The 22,572-nt window shown below is 42.0% G+C and overlaps 1 protein-coding gene across 1 annotated transcript in view; it reads right to left on the bottom strand.

The window, feature by feature from the left end:
* Positions 1 to 19,183, bottom strand: part of NEK7 (NIMA related kinase 7) — an 80,100-nt gene extending 60,917 nt beyond the window's left edge. The window contains exons 1-3 of the mRNA XM_060774566.2: positions 18,906 to 19,183; positions 10,933 to 11,016; positions 3,075 to 3,215 (exon numbers count right to left, since the gene is read on the bottom strand). Coding sequence (XP_060630549.1) covers positions 3,075 to 3,215; positions 10,933 to 10,989 — 198 coding nt within the window. The 5' untranslated portion in view covers positions 10,990 to 11,016; positions 18,906 to 19,183. The remainder of the gene's footprint in view (positions 1 to 3,074; positions 3,216 to 10,932; positions 11,017 to 18,905) is intronic.
* Between the last annotated feature and the right edge of the window lie 3,389 nt (positions 19,184 to 22,572).

The following is a 22,572-nucleotide window of genomic DNA, read 5'->3' as shown; positions in this document are numbered from 1 at the left end:
GATCTTTTGGATCTTAAAAGTGAACCGTTTTTAATGCAGGTTATTTAAACAATAAACCACAACCTGTAGAGCCACCGAGGGCTGTGGTGAAGCACACCACAAACAGATTTACAAATAGATAAGCAATAACGTGATAGCCAACAATGAAAACGAAATGGCTCGTCACGGTTTTAGATAGCATGAAACTGGAACTTTCTTCCTTAAGATTAATTAGTTCTAATTTAATCCTCAAGAGGCAATTCACTGACAACGCATAATGAATAATTAATCAATGAGTGAGATAAAAGGAATCCTTCTATGATCTTCTAACACAAGGTATTAAGTGTTGAAATGAAAGGGATAAAACATGGAACTACTTGGGGCCCAAAAACCAATGTATTTCACCCTAATTCTTGAATAGAGCAATTCTTGAATAGAGGGTAAACATTGTATGATTCATATCAAGTGCAATATTCTGGAGAAAACAAAAACAATAAAAATATATTTTTGTTAGAAAATTTAAGATCTTGTTACATTCTAAATCAGTTAAAAAACCATGTGTGCATGCAACTACAGCCTTTATTTAGTTGTGTTCCTTGGTGCATTTTACATTGTGATTTAACACTCCTTCTGTAGTAGCATAAACCTGATAACCTTTTCTCAACTCCCTGCCTCGAATTTGGGGAGAGAGGGTTGAGCTCCCTCTGTTAGTTCTAGCTCCCCATGCAAAGACATGAGAGACGCATCTCACAAAGATGATAAAACATCAATAACATCAGGACGTCCCCTGAGCAACATCATTGCAGATGGTCAATTCTCTTGCACCAGAAGCGACTTGTAGTTTCTCAAGTCGCTACTAACACGAAGAAAAAAAACTCCCTTCTCGTGTTGCCGTGTGCTTTCCGGTTGTTCCAACTTATATCATAATAAAAGTGATAGTGTTTACTTCTGGTCGGTAAAATTTTTAAACAAAAAACAAAACAAACAAAAGCACTTTGAAACATGAACTCATTCAAGCAGATAAGCATCACCTTCAAGTTCCATAGACTTCAAAATGAAAATACAAAGACAAGCACCTAATAAAATGCATATTTTGGGATGGAAAAACTACCCCACCCAAATTCTATGGTAAAACATTATTATGTGTGTCAGCATCACAACCTCACACCCCAGCCCTGGATTTCTTCCCAGAATTGATAAGAATCACTACTGGTTTGCAGGAAGAGTGGGAAATTATGACTCACTAATACTGCTTGCTGCTTGAAGAAAATTTCCACTGCCAAGAAGGTACTTTTTGAAAGTCATTCCCTATATCAAAGCATACGGGATTCCAAGACAAAAAAAATCTAAGGAAAACGAGGCTATTTTTACCAAGCAATAAAGGGAGGGCATCACAACAATGAATGTTGTTATGTGCCTTCAAGCAGTCAGCAATGTATCACACCCCAAAGAGAGTTTTCTAAGTGAGATTTATTCAGGAAAGATTTGCTGGTTTCCTTCTTCTCAGAACGACAGAGCAACTATGTGTTTCCATAACTGAATGAGTGCAGGTTGAAATCTTGTTCTTTCAAAGTCCTAGTCCAACACTTAAACCAATGTCCCACATTTGATCTCATACAAAACTAAACATACCAAAAAGTGTGTAGGAAAGGGGAGACACTCATATGAGAGGCAACATGTGGAAAAATCCTCTTTGCTGCTATTGTGATGGGCCACGCACACGTGCCACAAATGGGGATACTGATTCCAGATCATTGTTGCCAAAGTGCACACAGCCATCAAGTGAGCAGGCTCAGGGTCTGGATGGCATCAGCATTGCCCGGCAGTGCCGGAACAATTTTGGCACCACCAGACAGCCACCCTTACATTCTCCCTGTCAATCTGGAAACCACTGGTCACAAAAAGGCCAGTGGTCATCCCTTGGCACCTGCAGGGACACTAACTGAAGTGACAAAGCAACACAACAGAGGGGAATAGGGGAATGAGACATTGCTCCCTCCTTTCCCCCTTCTCTTATTGCCTTGTAGCTCACTACCAGCGCCAAGCAACAATCCCCAACATTTTCATGCCCAGTGGTCACTGTTAGACCGGAGGAAGGTAAACACCATTCCCTGTCCTCAGGCTGCCTGATCTGGGGAAAGTTAGATGACTATGTGAACAACTGTGGCCATTTCTGAATAGAAAGCGGCATGTTTATGTTGTTCCAAAATGTAGTCAAGCTTTTTAAACATGGGACAAGCTGTATTAAGGCAAATGGAACCCATGAGTCATGGGGATAGAACCAAATTTCACACCTCTGAACTGACTTACTGACCCAGGTAGATGGGTTCTTACAGTTGGGACTACGAATTGGTTTTGGGCCTTTTACTATAACTACTGTCAAACAAATATTTATGGAGCTTGTTTCCAAAAGCTACCTAAAAAAAATTACAGGAATAAAAAATGTGCTGGGGAGGTGCATTGTTTTGCTATAAAATGCATTTTTCCAAGCTGTATACCAAAGCGATGTTTTGATCTGTACCTAATATTCTACACCTAGTCCACAATGTGCTATCACCTGCAACTCATTTTTCATTTTTTTGTTTTGGATTTAGAACCTTTTTGAAGAAAAAACTCCACATTTAGGACTGGAATTATGGATTCAATGCTAGAAAAAGTATTAACTGCAGCAATCCTTACAATACACTGATAATGAAGGAATGGATTTCTTAAGACTGGTCTTTGGACTGCCTTTATTGTAAAGAAGTTGTAGATACCTTCTTAACAAAGTATTCTACTCTGGTCTTAAGACAGTTTCCACCCTGGTCTGAATATTATTTCAAATGCTATAAGAGGTTGCAATCTGAAGCAGAAATATGGGTTATACACACACACACACACACACACACACACATGAGCAATTGTACCTAAAAGTTGGTGCTGTGACTAATTCAAATCATTTTGTAATGATGCCAAATCTGGTATTCCTTTACTAAGGGTTAGAAAAAAACACCTTGAAATGACTAAGCTCAACAGCAAATTAGCTTTTCCACCCACTTCTTTTTTTTACCTTAAGACGCCAGTTGTTCAAACTGGATTAACAGAAGCATCCTTACCTGCACCTTTTTTAATGCTACCGGCACACCATCCAACAAGCACGTCGCTCTATAGACTTCACTAAATTGTCCACGGCCAATCTTCTTTTCTATTCGAAAGTTGGCTAGGGTATTATAACCCATGTCAGGCCGTAAGGCTTTCTGCATTCAAAGAAATAAGAAAACAACATCAAACAGTAAGTTATACATTATCCATGCATACTCTCACCAACCTGTCAATTTAAGAATATAAAAGTGGCAAAAGTGACATGAATGTGTGTTAGAAGAAATAAGTAACCCATTCAAACTCTTTGTTTCCAGCCAACATTATGATTTAATGATTTCTAAGTGATAGTTCTTATTTTAGAAAATATGTTCTAACTCCTGAACATTTGTCCTCCAGATGTTTTGGACTTCACCTCCCAGAATTCCAACCACTGAACAAGGTGGCTTGGGCTTCTGTGAGTTGAAATTCAAAATAATTGGTGGACCAAAGTCTGCGAATTACTGCTGCAGAGTTTCTATACAAATTACAGCTTTAAGTGCCCTGTTTAGAAATAGCTCCCTTCCACTTCCATGTCATCACTAGGTGTTTCTATGTCAGCGTACGAGGTCCATCAGCATCACTGGTTCCCAGTCTACTCCCAATAACAATTCAAGGTGCTAGTTTTTACTTTCAATTAAAGTGAGAATTGAGCAGTCAGGCCTATTCAACCTTCGGTCCTTCAGGTGTTTTGGATTTCAGCTACCAAACACAATTCTTGACCACTGAACAAGCTGACTGGGGCTTATGGGAGTTGGAGGCCCAAACACCTGGAGAACGAAAGATTGAAGAGGCCTTTAAGTCATTTTAAGCTCCTTGGGGGAAAAATTGGGCTCAGACTTAAGCCAATGCTGCCTGGTGATGTGGGATGCATCTTCATTCTATTTTCAACCCTCAGATCATTTTGAGTCCTAAAAAGAAATTTAAAGAACAGGAATTACTGGTGATTCACTTCCTGGTTTTAAAAATATGCCTCTCCTGGTCTACAATAGCCTAACAGAGAAAATGTACCCTACAGGATGGGGGAACCAGGAAGCATGGTCCCGCAGGGAACCTCCCAGAGCACACCCCGGCTAAAATGGCCCAAGACTAAAAGAGCTCCTGAACAAGTGCCCCTAATCAGGACTACAGAAATAAGGTAGACAGGCCTTTTCAGTTGTGACGCTCAAAATTTGGAACATCTTCACAAGAAAGCGGTCCCTACCAAGTGTCTGTTTCCAGTTGGATAGTAAAGACAGATTTATTCAAATGGGACATTTTACTCTTTGCTATCTGCTTAACACTGTTGTTTTACCTTTTTTTTAGGGATGCAGGCCTATGTACTTTTCTGTTTCACTGATTTGTTACATAAACCACTTTAATGACTGATTTCTATAATGAAGGATGCTACTTAAGATTTCTCCAAAATAAAAAACATGATATTCTGAATAAAGAAAATTATACTTTCTTAAGATACGGACTCCTGCATCTGCAAGAGACACATTTCTGAACTTACCATTGAAATAGGAAACTGTTGGTAATAACAAGTTTTCAGTCACATTGGAAGACGTAAAAACTTCTTAGAGAGGTCACATTTTGTCAGATGGAGGAAGAACATTGCAGGTACTGCTGTCATACCATATTTCCACTATGCAGAGTAGCACACTTTAATATCATGAGTCATTAAACATAAATAAACTGCTGTAGGTGCATGATGCAGCCACTGAATGCTTTCCTGGGACTCTGCTTGAGTAATCATGAATCCCATTTGCAGCTTCTCAGGAGTTGTGACTTCAAAAGTATGCCATGTTATAAAGACAACAGAGGGATAAGAGAGATAGTTGGATATATCCCTCAGAGCAGTTCAGAAACTGGATCCAGTGCTGGGGGAATCATCATGACAGCCATGGCAAAGAAGGCTGTAAGAATGACCACTGAGAGGTTCTTAGTGGAATAGGGTGGTTGAAGGTATTTCGGGCTACATGGCAATGTTCTAGAAACATTCCCTCCTGATGTTGGTGGGATATTTTAACACCAGGCTACCATATTGTCTACTCCAGGGGTCCTTAAACTAAGGCCCGGGGGCCGGATGCGGCCCTCCAAGGTCATTTACCCGGCCCTCGCTCAGGGTCAACCTAAGTTTGAAAAGACTTGAAAGTACACAACAACAACAAATACAACAATCCTATTTCATCAGCCAAAAGCAGACCCACATTTCCCATTGAAATACTAATAACTTTATATTTGTTAAAAATGTTCTTCATTTTAATTATTATATTCTTTTTAAGTGTCTTTTGCACTACAAATAAGATAAGTGCAGTGTGCATAGGAATTCATTCATGTTTTTTTCAAATTATAATCCGGCCCTCCAACAGTTTGAGGGACTGTGACCTGGCCCTTTGTTTAAAAAGTTTGAGGACTCCTGGTCTACTCCTTAGGTTCCTCATCAAGCAGGATTAGCAGGTTAGTAAATTAAAGCACAGACCCTCTTTCCTTTAGATGAATCCAGATAGACTATAACCAACCACCTGATCTTGAAAAGTGAAGAGACTCCCAATTCTTTAAACAGCTAATAGCACTTGCCAACCTAGGCAGCAGTCAAATGCCATACAAATACTTTCACACTCTCTCTCTCTTCAAACCATCATTTACTCATATCCTGACTTAAATTCATATCCTTAAATTCTCTCATTCCTCCTTCCATCCACCTAGCTAACTCCAGTCTCATCTTAAAACCTCAACCCTGGCTTGAAAATGTTCCCTCCCACTCCTTCCATCCACTTCAGTCCTGCGCTTCTCAAACCCATGTGGCTGAACTGCAAAGTTGAAGGGCGAAGGTGTTAAGTGGGGTTGCCACTTAACAGCTGAGACAATAAATTTTTTTGAATGCCTGAGATAGAATCGTGCAGTAGCCAATTAAGAGTTCATATTCTACAAATAGTATTCTCCTATTAACTAATTGTGGTATTACCAATTTGCATTGTAAAAACACATAGCAGAACGCACTGTGTATACATGGATTTAGGTTTGACGAAAGCTTATTATTGAATAGTTTTCGTTCTTAAATAAAGTGCAGTACTCCAAGTGATGCTGAATACACAGCAGATTTTTCCACGGGGAGGCAAATTGTAAACTGAGAGAAAGAGATTCTTTGCATTGCTCTCTATTTTCTATTCTGGTTACACCAAAACATTGGATGGTGCTTGGTTGCAAAAAATAATCAAAATAGACCAGGAACTAAAGGATTATAGAACAGCATTAATATTGTCCTTTGTCATTCCTGCTTTAGAATGTGAAAGGAAAAACAGAAACTTACTCAATGCATTTGTACACACTGAGTGTTCTCTGAACTGCAACAGATACTGGAAATACATCTAGGCTGCTGACTTTTGGATACTGTCATACTGTCAAAAACAAATTAATAGCCAACAGAAGAGCCAACATCCAAATATGGAACTGAGAAGGCATTGCACCAATTTAGGCATGTATACTCGAAATGCGCCTATGTAGGTTTAATGAGGTTATCGGCAGCATGTGGAGTAAAAACATCAAGACCTGTGGAGTCCTCTCTCTTGTTATTCCAAGGCTCATGTTACAGAGAAGCAGAATGCAGCTTCATTAAGCTAGGATAGGGGTTTTGTGTGTGTATGTGTGTGATTGTTTAACCAGCATATATTGCAAAAAAAAAAAAATTCGGAATTGGGAATTGCATCCTCTGTCTGTGCAGTAACTTGACAAACATTAGCGTGAACTACTAAGGCAGTGTGACAACCGCATGCTGAGAGCAAAGTCTCACTAATGTGTTTTGGCATGCAGGTTTGTAATCACACATTTACATATGCAATGACCTACATTTGCATGTCAGATCACACACTGTCTGGCTTTATTAAGACTGGGCACCTCCCTGTGCTTGGCGGCCAGAGTGGCGAGAGAGGGCCAGAGGGCTGCGGTTTTTTTGCCAGTTGAGGGATGAACTGCCACCAAGGATTAGACTGATACGGCCTGAGCATTAGACACTTCATTAGAGGTAATCTGTTTAACAGTGGGCAGTGTATGTAAACTTCACAGCCCATTTGCGGCACCTTCCCACCCACCCCCACTGCCAATGGCCTTTCTTCAAAGGGCAGCGTGGCTGACTGACAGCTTGTCTCATCTGCTCCCTTGTCCTGTCAGACAATTTAGACGTGGAGACTTGACATGAGAAGCAACATAGCTGCACATCTCCCAACTATCACCCAGGTCTTCTTCCCTGCCGCAGTGTAATTTGGAAAAAATACATTAAGCTCATGCATAATGGGGGCATCAATTGGGCACAGAACATATTACATACATTTCAGTAATGAGCGGAGAGTGCATTTTAAACCAGCCCACATTGGAAGGAGGTGGAGAGAATAACAGCAACAACTTCTTCTGTTTCAGGAGGAGTGCTTTTCTTTTAAATGGCAATCCATGTATGGAAGTACATCATCAGCATTGTACCGTAATTCCCTCCCAGGTTGAAAGCCAAACCCAAGACTTGTCTCGTTCCAAACTGTGGATTTGTAGATAAGTAAACTGCAGAAATATACTCCATTTCTCTTTTCTTCTTTACCTCTTCACCCTAAACTATGGTTTAAAATTGGGGTGGGAAGGGGGTTCAAGACTATGCAGACTTTCAGCTGTTATCGCACTAGAATTCCCGACTCCCCCAGCCAGCCAGAGCCAATGATGGAGGAATAAGGACAGTTACAAATCAACAACATCTAGAGCAGTGGTTCTCAAACTTCCTAATGCTGCGACCCCTTAATGGAGTTCCTCATGTTGTGGTGACCCCCAACCACAACATTATTTTGTTGCGACTTCATAACTGTAATTTTGCTAATGTTATGAATCATAATGTAAATATCTGATATGTAGGATGTATTTTCATTCACTGAACCAAATTTGGCACAAATACCCAATATGCTCAAATCTGAATACTGGTGGGGTTGGAGCGGGGATTGTTTTTGTCATTTGGGATTAGGAGTTGCTGGGATTTATGGTTGATTTAAATTCAAAGAGCATTCTGAACTCCACCAACGGTGCAATTGAACCAGACTTGTCACACATAACTCTCATGACCAACAGAAAATACTGGAAGGGTATGGTGGGCATTGACCTTGAGTTTGGGGGCTGTCATTCACCTACATCCAAAGAGCACTGTGAACGCAAACAATGATGTATCTGGACCAAACTTGGCACAAATACTCAATATGCCCAAATGTGAACACTGGTGGAATTTGGAGAAAATAGACCTTGACATTTGGGAGTTGCAGTTGCTGGAATTTATAGTTCACCTGCAATCAAAGAGCATTCTGAAGCCCACCAATGATACAATTTGGCCTAACTTCTCACACAGAACCCCCATGACCAACACAATATACTGTGTTTTCTGATGGTCTTTGGCGACCTCTCTAACACCCCCTCACAACCCCCCCCCCCAGGGGTCCCGACCCCCAGGTTGAGAAACACTGATCTAGAGGGCTAATCAATCCCACACCTAGTTTAGAATTACTACTGTACTGCAGCCTACGTAGGAGAATGTCGTGGTCATACTGATGAGGGAAGGCTGATTGGGGAAATTATTCTTTCAAAAGATAACTTTCCCTATCTCTGGTCTGCTTCAAGGTGAGTCATGCATGGGTTTCCACATGAACAAGAGTCAGAAATCAAGATCTGATGTGAACATCCAAAACCAGATTGAGAAAGAAACATTTACCAGTACTTTGCTACTTGTCACAGGTAAAGTATAAAAAGAACACATGTACATGCATTGGCTTGCTATTATACCGCAGCCAGACATTTGGAATGGTACAGTTCACAAAACAACAGATGTCCTCAGCTTCTTTAAAAACATCTATCTCCCCTTCATGCTCTAAATGTGTAGGCAGCAAAAAGAAGACTACGACATAAAGTGTAAACAGTTGCCAATTCCAAAGCAAAATATATGCTGAAAATAGTGGATATTAATAATCTTACTGCTCCCTTTCTTAAAAACTGCTGTTATACTTTAGCATAGATTTTCAATCATTCAATTAAAGTGTTTGTTTCTTTTTCAAAAGCTAGGCTGCAATCATTTTATAGCATGGTGGAAGTTTTGCAGGCATAAGAAAATCTCTTTCTTACAAACACACACACTTTTTATCATTTTCAAACTGTGAGAGGTAACTAAGAAATGTCTCACATTCATTTATCTACAATCACATTGGCTGATAATCATCATTTATTTCTATCTTGTCATTAGTGTACATTGTACTCTACAAGTGAAACAACAAAACCAAGCCAACTTTGCCAAAGGCATGACATCTGAAATATACAAGCACTTATACAGATAGATACTTTATTGCAGATTTACTAAAACCTTTGTTTTTGGTGGTGAGTATATAAAACTACTGACAATTGATGGATATGTGACTGCTCAGCACAACCATTGTAAAAAAAAATCGCCTTGTACGCAAATCTCCCTTCTTAATTTACTAATCATTCTAGATTCCAACTTTCACATCTTTGTCTCCTTGGTATTAAGTCCCCAAAGATGTGTATCCCTTATTGGTCAACAAGACTTCCAACATCTACCTGACATAGGACTGCTCAAGAATCAGAGAAATGGACAAGATTTAATCCTCTGCTCCTCAGCGATAGCCACTATGCTTAAATCATGTCTTGCACATACATGAACTATATCTTTTAGAAATCTCCTTGAGACCAAAATCTTGCCATTTCCATGAAGAGGAATCTAACTAGTTGTTACTTTATTATTATTATTATTATTATTATTTATAAAGTAAAAGGTAAAGGTTTCCCCCTGACATTAAGTCTAGTCGTGTCTGACTCCGGGTAGTGGTGCTCATCTCCATTTCTAAGCCAAAGAGCCGGCGTTGTCCGGAGACTCCTCCTAGATATGTGGCTGGCATGACTGCATGGAGTGCCGTTACCTTCCCACCAAACCTACTGATTTACTCACATTTGCATGATTTCGAACTGCTAGCTCAAACCATTACAATATGCTGTTTTCCCTTTTCCTAACTACTGAATTTTAAAAATCTACCCTGAGATTGGTAAGTAAGACTGTTTGGGCCATGTCCTGAAGAAAAGGCAGAATATATATTTTAGAAGCAGACCATGCATTCCATTGAAATGAGTAGCGATATTCTGTTTTTGCTTGATGTTTGGTATATTCTCCTTTAAAAAAGAAATATATGTATACACACAAATACCACAAAAATAGCATGATATTACTTATCAACATGTTCAGCATGGTGTAGTGATCTGACTCCATAATCCAGGATCTGAATCCTTGTTCAGTTATGGGGAACCAGCCCCCCTCCATGTCTCTTTCTCAGAGGAAGGCAATAGCACAACTCTTCTGAATTAATCTTGCCAAAAAATATCATGATGACATCACTATTAGTCAAAGCTGATTTGAAGATACGTAACAATGTTTATGAGCACCTCATCTCACTAGAGAACTGTCTACACTATAATCTTTACACAACATCAGCTCGTGTTTGTTGTGTGCTTTCAAGCATTTCTTGGCAAGATTCGTTCAGAGGGGATTTTCTTTTGTCTTTCTGAAACTGAGAGAGTGTGACTTGCCTAAGGTCACCTAGTGGCACCACACTGGTTCTCATCTATAGAGCAATAATTTAACAGACCAGTTTGAATTCCATCAGAAAACTGAAATAAATGCCTGCATCACACTTGGGGAGAGCAGAACAGTACAGGATGAGAAACAGAAAAATTACATTGAAAAATAAGCTTTCCATTGGTACTGATGGTTTAGTATTACATTAATCTACCCTTTCCTACCTACTTTTACCAACCAGTAGAATATCCTACCTGTGGCTGAAACTGAGGAACAGGAGGACCTGGCATGCCTTGAGATTGTTCATCCATTGTTCAAATTACAACACTTCCAATCACCTGTATAAGAACACAATACAATAAAACCTTATTTTTTGCATGTATCTTTTCTTCTTGGCATTACTTATACAGCTAAACATTTCCTTGATGCTTTACAGGCAAACCCAGAGTGTGAAGTAAACAAAAGAAGAATGGCACTACATTAACTTGATTTACCTAGGGAGGGATGGGGATTTACAGGCCAATATGGAGCAACCAATAAAAGAAAAGGACACATCATCAGTGAAATGTCGCAAGATCATTTGTTCACCCACAACAACCTTCAACTTTTTCTGATCTTCAACCTTTCCTTAACCCAGGCATGTATTGAGAGATTTGTTTCTTGTGTTTGTATCATTAATGTACTGAGTCACACCACTTCTGTTGTGATCCAAGCAGTAGGTCCTGACTCATAAGTGAAAAATCAATGCAACAGACCATTACAGATGAAATACCAGAAGACTGCTACATCTTACCACTACATCATGTCTCCTCAAACACAGTTACTTTTTCAGGCAGAGATAGTTTCCATTTTCAAATATGGATAATCAAGTGGCATGAGAAAGGATGATGTGTGTCACAGAGTTAAGTCAAGATTCAACAAGACAGTTTAATAATACAAAAAAAGAGAACAAATAGCATAAGTAAAAACTTCCATAAAACATGCAGTTTTATACAACATATGAATGTTTGTCATGGGTAGAGGAGGTAATCTCTATGGATAAATGGTTTGATATCTAATGGATAAAATGGAAGGGCAAATAACTTGTATTTAGCTCTGTGTATCGTGTTGTATGTATTTTAATGCTGCTTTCTCTCTTGTTTTAACAATGTTGTACCCCACCTCAAGCAACAGGCAAAGGCAAGTAATAATGCCAAAAATTTAACTCCCTATCTCTCATCTATCCTTCCAGTGAGAACAATTCATGAGTACAGATCTGCACTCAGAATAAAAAAAAAAGTTCCTAACTGTAACCTATAATACATGGCCTCAAAAATAATCCTAGTGAAGTAAAATGATCTTCTCTAAGTGGGTGGTGACTTGACAGTAATATGGATGGTAAAGATATTGAAGCTAACAAAAAGGAACATATTAACAAGTTGATTGCACAATAGGACAAACAATGAATTCTTGGAACTTTCACAAGAGAGATGAATATTATTTGCAAGTTTAAAGAGATAATAATTGGGATGTAAACTATTTTTCTAGATGTAAGCGGAAGTACATATTTTGCAGCATATGAGGTGGATGAAAACGGTAATATTATATGTAAACTAATGAAGGGAAAGCGAGGAATCATTTTTAATTATATCTATATGTATGTTTTTATTTTATGTTTGCATTTGTAGATGGTAAAATATTTTGTCGAAGGCTTTCATGGCCGGAATCACTCAGTTCTTGTGGGTTTTTTCAGGCTATATGGCCATGTTCTAGAGGCATTTCTCCTGACGTTTCGCCTGCATCTATGGCAAGCATCCTCAGAGGTGACCTCACCTCTGAGGATGCTTGCCATAGATGCAGGCGAAACATCAGGAGAAATGCCTCTAGAACATGGCCATATAGCCCGAAAAAACCCACAAGAGCTGGGTAAAATATTTACCTGTGTAATAACTTCTTTAGTTATTTATTGTCAGGAAACTGTGTGTCTATATGTTTATTTTAAAAAAATACTTCAGTAAAAAGTAAATGTTTGTTTTTAAGAAATATATTCTGTTTGTTGCAAAGTTCTCCCAATGTTTTTGTTTCATGTGAATTGAAACAGAATCCAATGTGAAAGAATAAAAATAACCACTTGCAAAAAAAAATTAAAAAATAAAATAAAATCAGCTTCCTGTTTGAGCGGAGTCAGAAAAGCAAATATTTTAACCTAAAAATCAAGGAGCCTACTTAACTGAGAAGTGCTATCAAAATCACTTATGAAAGAATTAGTTGCATTTTCTAATAAAAATTGTCAATATTAATTATCTTCAAAAATATCACACCTACATAAATATTCTCTTACCTTATGTTTTTAACCTATTGAAATCATTAAGCAGTGGTAACATCACTATATATAACTTCTGATCCGTTACCCAGAAGCAAACATTTTCCACAAAATAATTCTGACTGGTTGATTCACTTTAATGATGATAATGAAATTATTATCTTGCAACTCAAAACAATTGTCATGGTGGGTAGCAAAGTTATGTTGATACAAGTCTATTAAGCTGCACCTCATCTGTTCCTTCCATTTGCCTATCAAATACCACTAACTTCATAAGGATTTCTTAGACAACTAATACTCAGAGATGGTTTTGCCAGTTTCTTCTTCTGAAACAGCTTCAGGTATCTGGTATTTGTTGATTGTGTATGGGCCAGCTTAGTTGCCAAAATCAGACAGGTCTTCAAAGCTACATTTACCATCTCTGAAATCCATCTTTCTAATATATTATTTCTGAGCTTGTTGAAAAACATCAACATTTTCTAAAATTCAACTGAAAAAAATCTGACTTTTGGTTACTTTTTAAAAAAGCTATGCAGATTTCAGAATAGTTGCTTTCAATACTGTGGGTTGAGGAACGCTCGAGTTCCTTGAATTTTTCTCAGGGTCCTTCAATCAGACTTCTTCTGACAGATATACATTTTCCTTGAAGACATTGCTCATATCTCCTTTCAACACACGCCCACAGAGATGCTCTGGAGCAAATGAGTTTATCTTTAATTTACTATTTATTTGATATACCCATCTTTCTATCAAAAATGTTACTTGAAGTAGGTCACAACATAATAGGGGGGGGGGGGGAGATAGAAACCAACATGACACATACAATTTTTAAATACAAAAGAAGTTATTGACGTCCTTTCTGCTAGTGGCGACGCAGAAAAAGGCACAACAGATGTGGTCCTGGTCATCTCAACAATGGCCCTGAATTTTGCACCTAAGACCACTCCAAAAATAAATTTATACTGGGCTAACCTGCCTAGTGCAGTGGCCCATGTCTTCTGTTTCCAAAAAACAAACCTCTGAGGGTGGAGGGATTGAGAGAAGAGCCTGTCATGAATATCTAAGGTCAGGTAGATTTATATTGGGTTCCTGCATTAAATCGATTATCATGATCCATTTCAATCTGGTTTTTCACTATGATAACAGGATTGATGTCTCCTTGATACACAATCTTCACTGGAAACCTGGCGGGGTGTGTGTGTTCCTGTTGGTTCCAAGGCCCATTAAGTGGCTTTCAATCCCCTCAACCATGGTGTTTTCCTGAGACACCTCACTGAGATAGGAGCCCAATGTTGGTGTCACCCAGTGTGATAACTCATTGTATAATCTCCATGGCACTCCACACTACAATATTATAGCTAAAATACTGGAAGATTGCCAAAATGAGCTACTATTTTAAAATAACAGCAGCATTCCAAAGTGTGTTTTTGGAGTGCATGCAGATAAATCGACAAGATTCAGAACATCACTATAATGGAGTAGCTCTGGCCATAGCGCATGTGCATTAGAAAGCACAGGATGAAATTAGAATAGAGATTTACCCTTGCCATTATATTTGTACAGAACATGTAAGCTGAATATATGATAAATGTTTTTTTATGAGATATCTGTATCAAAATAATAAATAATTGCTGTGAGTTTTCCGGCTTGTATGACCATGTTCCAGAAACATTCTCTCCTGACGTTTCGCCTACATCTATGGCAGGCAACCTCAGAGGTTGTGAGGTTGTAAACAAGGCAAGGGGGTTTATATATCTGTGGAATGTCCAGGGTGGGAGAAAGAACTCTTGTACATTGGAGACAAGTGTGAATGTTACAATTGGCCAGCTTGATTAGCATTGAATAGCCTTGCAGCTTCAAAGCCTGACTGCTTCGTGCCCAGGGGAATCTTTTGTTGGGAGGTGTTAGCTGGCCCTGATTGTTTCCAGTCCAGAATAGACAATTATTTAGTGTCTCCTCCTCTGATGGCATCACTTGGTACAAATTGCACCTGCCACCCTCCCCCCCCCCCCCCCCCCCAATGATGACAGATGGATACTCTGGAAGATTCTTGTTCAACTTCCCAGTCATCAGCTTGTGGACTACTTCAGAGCTGTTTTATACCCCATGCTTTTTTTGGACAGTTTCTCCCATCAAATCTAGCCAGCATAATAATTGGTGAGGAACAATGGGAACTGCAATCTGAAGGGTCACACTTTGTCTATCCTATCAAATAAAGTATTTTGTTAAGTAGTCCATGTAGTGCTGGACAAGACTGGGTGAGACCCCAAAGACCCCATGCACACGTGTGCACGCACACACACAGTACATCAAAGTCCATAGTTTTCTGCAACTGAAAAGTGCTGCATGGTAGTCTCGGCCTTTTGGCTAAGATCAAGTGTAGTGTGTAGTACAAAGTTTTCTGGAGGAAGGAATGTCAAAAGGGAACAGATCCCAGAGATCAGAACAACTGTTAAGTCACACAGATAGTTATGCAGCACCATCTTGCTCTCTTGCTTGAACATCCAAGTATGGTTCTCTGTAATTACATCTCTCTTTACAACATAGGGGTCTCTATTTCTGATACACAGCAGTTTGATGCTTACTGTTGCTGTTTAATTCTATAGTTTCATCAAATTTATATGCTCCGCATCAGAGATAGCCATCTTGTGGCCTTCTACATACTGTTTGCCAGCAGCTCCCATAATCCTTTATTATTAGCCAAGGCTGATGGGAATTACAACCAACAGCACCTGGAAAACTACAAATTGCCCACCTGTTCTCTATTAAAGGGGATTGTTAATTCCTACCACATTCTGTGGTAGGAACAGTATGCGACAAAGCACATCAAAAAGTTGACTTGTAAAAATCTGCCTGCTTGTTTTGAAAGTGATCACAATTTACCATTTATTTTCATCCGGTGACTAATTTATAAACAAGTTTCAAACACATAGCCAAGTGAGTCAGAGATGTCAGTATCCAAAGGGACCTTGTTGCACCTTTGAGACTACAGCCACTGGGAGAAAGAAGTTGCAGTGCAAAAGCAGATGCTTCTGAGGAAATAGACCTAATAGGCTATCTATACTGCAGAATTATTGCCATTTAACTGGCACCGCTCAAAACTGTAGAACCCCCGGAGTCATGGTTTTTCAAGATCTTTAGCCTTGTTTGTTAAAGAATCCTGGTGCCTCACCAAACCACAAATCCCAGAATTCTGCAGCATTGAGACATGGCAAGTGGGGTCAAACTGCATTGATTCTCCAGTTGAGAATGCACCCCAAAGCTGAAGCCATACTGCAGAATGAAAGCAGTTTGGCACTGCATAAACTGCAATGACTCATGACAATACAAATAAGGGATTTGTGGCTTCATAGGATGTTTATGTCTGTTACCAGAACGAACAAGATGGACCTTTGGCAGTTAAAGGCTGGATCTTCACTGCCTGATATCCCAGGATCTGATCCCAGGTCATATGCTTTGAGCAGGATTATATGAGGCCCCTTGTTGGACCCTTCCACACAGCCATATAACCCACACAGCCATATAACCCAAAATATTAGGTGTATACCGCACCTAATCTCCAAAAACCTATCCATTTCACCTGGTCATGTCCAGCATTTTAAATTCTTTAATCATTACATTTGGCCCGGCCTTAGTTTTTAAATGTGTTGTGGTGTTATTGTCTAATGGTTATTGCTATTGTTTTAATGTTTATTGCTTTGTTTTATGAGTTTATTTATTGTTGTATTTGTTATGCTGTTGTTTTACTGATGTATTGGGCCTTGGCCTCTTGTAAGCCGCACCGAGCCCTTCAGGAGATGTTAGAGGGGTATAAATAAAGGTTTTTTATTATTATTATTATATTATAAATATTATATGTATATACAATATTGTTATTATTAACTTTATTTGTACCCCGCTAGCATCTCCCAAGGAGCCCCCGGTGGTGCAGTGGGTTAAAGCACTGAGCTGCTGAGCTTGTTGATAGAAAGGTCGCAGGTTCGATTCCGGGGAGCGGCGTGAGCTTCCGCTGTCAGCCCTAGCTTCTGCCAACCTAGCAGTTCGAAAACATGCAAATGTGAGTAGATCAATAGGTACCACTCCGGCGGGAAGGTAACGGCGCTCCATGCAGTCATGCCGGCCACATGACCTTGGAGGTGTCTACGGACAACGCTGGCTCTTCGGCTTAGAAATGGAGATGAGCACCACACCCCAAAGTCAGACATGACTGGACTTAATGTCAGGGGACTACCTTTACCTTTACCTTTAGCATCTCCCAAAGGACTGATGCGGTTTACAAAGGCCAAGCCCTCAACAAAACAACAGCATAACAAATACAACTCAAAGCAAAATCAAAAACATAAAGCAATAACAATAGAACAACAAAACATTACACCATAACACAATTAAAACTAGGGCCGGGCCACGTAATGGGTACAGATTAAAAAGTGCTGGGTGTGACAGGTGGTATGTTGGATTTCAGGGCAAGTGCTTCTGGGACATAATGCTGGAGTTTTCCTATTCCAGAAAGGCACATTGGAAAAGCCAGGTCTTCAAGCTCTTCCTAAAGACTGCCAATGTGGGCGCTAGTCTGATTTCTTTGGGGAGGGTGTTCCAAAGTCGGGGGCAACCACAGAAAAGGCCCTGTCCCTCGTCCCCACCAAACGTGCCTGCAACACAGGCAGGATCGCGAGCAGGGCCTCTCCGGATGAACGAAGGGAACGCGTGGGTTCATAAACGGAGATGCGGTCACGCAGGTAGGCAGGTCCCAAACCGTTTAGGGCTTTGTATGTAAGCACCTGCACCTTGAATTGGGATCGGAAGGTAAACGGCAGCCAATGGAGCTCTTTAAACAGGAAGGTTGACCTCTCTCTGTTGTTGTTGTTCATTCGTTCAGTCGTCTCCGACTCTTCGTGACCTCATGGACCAGCCCACGCCAGAGCTCCCTGTTGGCCATCACCACCCCCAACCCCTTCAAGGTCAGTGCAGTCACTTCAAGGATGCCATCCATCCATCTTGCCCTTGGTTGGCCCCTCTTCCTTTTGCCTTCCACTTTCCCCAGCATAATTGTCTTCTCTAGGCTTTGCTGTCTCCTCATGATGTGGCCAAAGTACTTCAACTTTGTCTGTAGTATCTTTCCCTCCAATGAGCAGCCGGGCTTTTTTCCCTGGAGGATGGACTGGTTGGATCTTCTCGCAGTCCAAGGCACTCTCAGAACTTTCCTCCAACACCACAGCTCAAAAGCATCGATCTTCCTTCGCTCAGCCTTCCCTAAGGTCCAGCTCTCACATCCGTAGGTTACTACAGGGAATACCATGGAATAGCACAGGCTATTTTAATTTGTTAAAATTGTTCTTCATTTTAATTATTGTTTTAAAGTGTTTTTTGCACTCAAATAAGATATGTGCAGTATACATAGGAATTCATTCATGTTGTTTTCCAATTATAATCTGGCCTTTCAACAGTTTGAGGAACTGTGACCTCTGTTTAAAGTTTGAGGAGCCCTGATCTAGTTCAAAGCAGAGAATCTGGATTGTATATGGTAGTGTAGAAGGGGCCACAGTGAAAGTGGTGTCAAACTGCAGCCATTCCCCTGTGCAAAGACACCCTAGGGAAGCCTCAAAGGTGCCACAAGATCCCTGGGCATAACTGACAAACAAGGCGCTCGCTCTGAAGGTAAACAGACGCCTGGGCCGAGGAGAAAGGGGCGTGGAAATGGCAGGCGGCGAGGGCTGTTTGTTTCCCCTCAGAGGAGGCGCTTTGGGCCGAGGAGGCGCTCTGGCTCTATTCGGGGATGAGGTCAGCTATCGCTGGCCACACCGCCTTCAGCCACGGCCTGGCCAACTCTCTCCCAATATAGTTTTCCCTTCGAAAGCGCTGAAGTGACGAAGAGCAACGAAGCTACTTGAAAGGAGGCCTCCATTCCCGTTTGGGACGCCTACTTACTCGTGAGGAGGCCCGACGCGCCTCCGCTCTTCTCCTCTCCTCTCTCCTTCCTCCTCCTCCTCAGCCGGCCCTCTTCGCAGGAAGTGCCGGGACTTCCTGCAAAGTGCGGTACGGTTGGGGCGAGAAGGAGGAGGAGGAGGAGGGAGAGAGAGGAAAGAGTCCGCCCCGCCGCTTCATCTCTCTACAGGCCATTTTCCCCTTTTCCCGCCAAAAAAAGAAAGGCCAGCAAGCAGCGCTTTTCAAACATCACAAAAGTTGAGGCCAGTAGGACGCCAATGTCACCCCCGCACTACGTCATAGAGCGCGCTCACGTGACCGGCGGGGAGGGACTCTCAGCCTGGAGTTTGGCAGCTCTTTCACTAGGCCTCCTCCTCCACTTGTGGCCCTGCGCCTGTTTGGGCCTCCATTTCCCACAATTCTTGTCCATTGAGGAAGCTGGCAAAGGCTTCTGGGAATTGGAGGTCCAAGCAGCTGAAGGGCTGCAGGTTGAGGAGGCCTAGTCAAAGTGGTCTTGGGATCCTTTTTGGAGCACCTTGTGGCCCAAAAGGCCACAGACTTGATACAACTTAACTATACAACTGCTGTTATAGAACTCCAGTATGCTGATGACAATGTCGTCTGTGCGCATACAGAAGAAGATCTACAAGCCACTCTCAACACCTTTGCAGAAGCATACACGAAGCTTGGCCTGTCACTGAACATCGAAAAAACCAAAGTGCTGATCCAGCAGTCACCAGCCATCCCCTCTCCAATGCCAGAGATACAGCTTAATGGCCAGATACTGGTCAAAGGACATTTAACCAACTACCAAACTCACAAGATGTGTATTTTTCTGTCTGTTTGCTTTGTTCTGTTAGAAATGTAATATATAATGGACTGGTTGCTCTGACACGACAAATAAATAAATAGCTTAATGGTGTAACATTAGAAAATGCTGACCATTTCCGCTACCTTGGCAGCCACCTCTCCACCAAAGTCAACATCGACGCCGAAATACAACACCGCCTGAGCTCTGCAAGTGCAGCATTTTCCCGAATGAAGCAGAGAGTGTTTGAGGACCGGGACATCCGTAGGGATACCAAGGTGCTTGTCTATAAAGCTATTGTCCTCCCAACCCTGCTATATGCCTGTGAAACGTGGACTGTCTACAGACAGTAGACAGCTCCTGGAACGATTCCATCAGCGCTGCCTCCGGAAAATCCTGCAAATCTCCTGGGAAGACAAGCGGACAAACGTCAGTGTGCTGGAAGAAGCAAAGACCACCAGCATTGAAGCGATGGTCCTCCAACATCAACTCCGCTGGGCCGGCCACGTTGTTCGGATGCCTGACCACCGTCTCCCAAAGCAGTTGCTCTACTCTGAACTTAAGAACGGAAAACGGAACGTTGGTGGACAGGAAAAGAGATTTAAAGATGGGCTCAAAGCCAACCTTAAAAACTCTGGCATAGACACTGAGAACTGGGAAGCCCTGGCCCTTGAGCGCTCCAGCTGGAGGTCAGCTGTGACCAGCAGTGCTGCAGAATTTGAGGAGGCACGAGTGGAGGGTGAAAGAGAGAAACGTGCCAGGAGGAAGGTGCGTCAAGCCAAACCCAAACGGGACCGCCTTCCACCTGGAAACCAATGCCCACACTGCGGAAGAAGATGCAGAGCAAGAATAGGGCTCCACAGCCACATACGGACCCACAAGGAAACCCATGATGGAAGACCATCTTACTCGTCCAACGAGGGATCGCCTAAGTAAGTAACAACTGCCATTTTGGAAAATGGCATTCATAACCTTTTGGAGATCATAACTTTTTGTAGAATTGACATTGGGGAAATGACAACAGAGGACTGGAAAAATACAGCTTTTCAGAGTTGGGTTGCAGTAATTTACCTGTAATAAACAATGCAAAAAACTTGATCCAGGAAAGAATGGGATTCAAGTTGAGATGATCCTACTGTAGTTGTATGTGCTTAATGTACAATTGTTGTTCATTCGTTCAGTCGTCTCCGACTCTTCGTGACCTCACGAACCAGCCCATGCCAGAGCTCCCTGTCGACCGTCACCACCCCCAGCTCATTCAAGGTCAGTCCAGTCACTTCAAGGATGCCATCCATCCATCTTGCCCTTGGTCGGCACCTCTTCCTTTTTCCTTCCACTTTCCCCAGCATAATTGTCTTCTCTAGGCTTTCCTGTCTCCTCATGATGTGGCCAAAGTACTTCAACTTTGTCTCTAGTATCCTTCCCTCCAATGAGCAGTCGGGCTTTATTTCCTGAAGTATGGACTGGTTGGATCTTCTCGCAGTCCAAGGCACTCTCAGAACTTTCCTCCAGCACCACAGTTCAAAAGCATCTATCTTCCTTCGCTCAGCCTTCCCTAAGGTCCAGCTCTCACATCCATAGGTTACTACAGGGAATACCATGGCTTTGACTAGGCGGATCTTTGTTGCCAGTGTGATGTCTCTACTCTTTACTATTTTATCGAGACTGGACATTGCTCTCCTCCCAAGAAGTAAGCATCTTCTGATTTCCTGGGCACAGTCTGCATCTGCAGTAATCTTTGCATCTAGAAATACAAAGTCTGTCACAGCCTCCACATTTTCTCCTTCTATTTTCCAGTTGTCAATCAGTCTTGTTGCCATGATCTTGGTTTTTTTGATGTTTAGCTGCAACCCAGCTTTTGTACTTTCTTCTTTTTATTTATTTATTTGCTATACTTGTATACCGCCGTTTCTCAGCCTAGCCGGCGACTCAACGCGGTTTACAATAACTTATAACAAACAACAGTATACAGTTTAAAAGCATAAAAACACGATCCACAATACATATATATATCATTCGGCCTGCAAGAACAGGAGAGGGTCGGCGTCCTGGCTGCCTCGCCTCCACACTGGTGAGATAAGCAAGCCAGGAAAGGAGGCTTTAAAACCTCTGCCTCCCAGCTGCACCTTACTATCATCCTGCCTGCTTCTTGAGAACTTGAGAACTCAGTGCTTGGAGCTACTCCTGCGAAGTTGCTCCTTCGATATCTATTGGTGTAGCTGCTTCTGGAGAACTCAGTGCTTGGAGCTACTCCTACGAAGTTGCTCCTTTGACATCTATTTGTGTAGCTACTTCTTGAGAACTCAGTGCTGGAGACCGAGAGGAGATAGACAGACAGACCGCTGTTGTTGCCGCTGCTGCGGTCGCCCTTGCCGCAGCGAAATTGCTGCCAGAGTCCATCCCCTCCTCAGAGTGCTGAGGAGGGACGTGTCAGGGCCTGTGCTGTTGCCAAAGCCGCCTCTGAGGCCGCCGCCGCGAGCGCCGCGTGTTCCAGCTGGGCCTTTACCGCCACTCTGCCATCCGATTGGGCCGCGGCAGAGCTGCCCCCGGGAGGGGACAAGCAACCGGGTGAGAGCTGCTGCCGCCATTGCTGCTGACACTGCCACCACCATCATCGTAGCTAAGGCCACGGTGGGAGCCTTCCCCTTCTCAGGGAGCTGTGAAGGGTGAGTAGCCCCCTGCCCGGCCGGTGCTGCTACCGCGGCAATTGACGCGACCCTTCAATAACCCCAGCCGGCGTTTGGCCTCGATTCCATCGGCCGCTAGTGCCTCTGGCCTGGTGTCCTGCAGGGCCTCCGTTGTGGAACTGTTGCTGTGGTCCTTGGCGCGCCTGCCCCGCCAACCCTTCGCGGCCCCAGTTGC

This window comes from Anolis sagrei, chromosome 4 (assembly GCF_037176765.1).
Source record: "Anolis sagrei isolate rAnoSag1 chromosome 4, rAnoSag1.mat, whole genome shotgun sequence".
Lineage (NCBI taxonomy): Eukaryota > Metazoa > Chordata > Lepidosauria > Squamata > Dactyloidae > Anolis > Anolis sagrei.
Note: the sequence above shows the minus strand (reverse complement) of the source record. Positions and strands in the feature narration are given on the sequence as shown.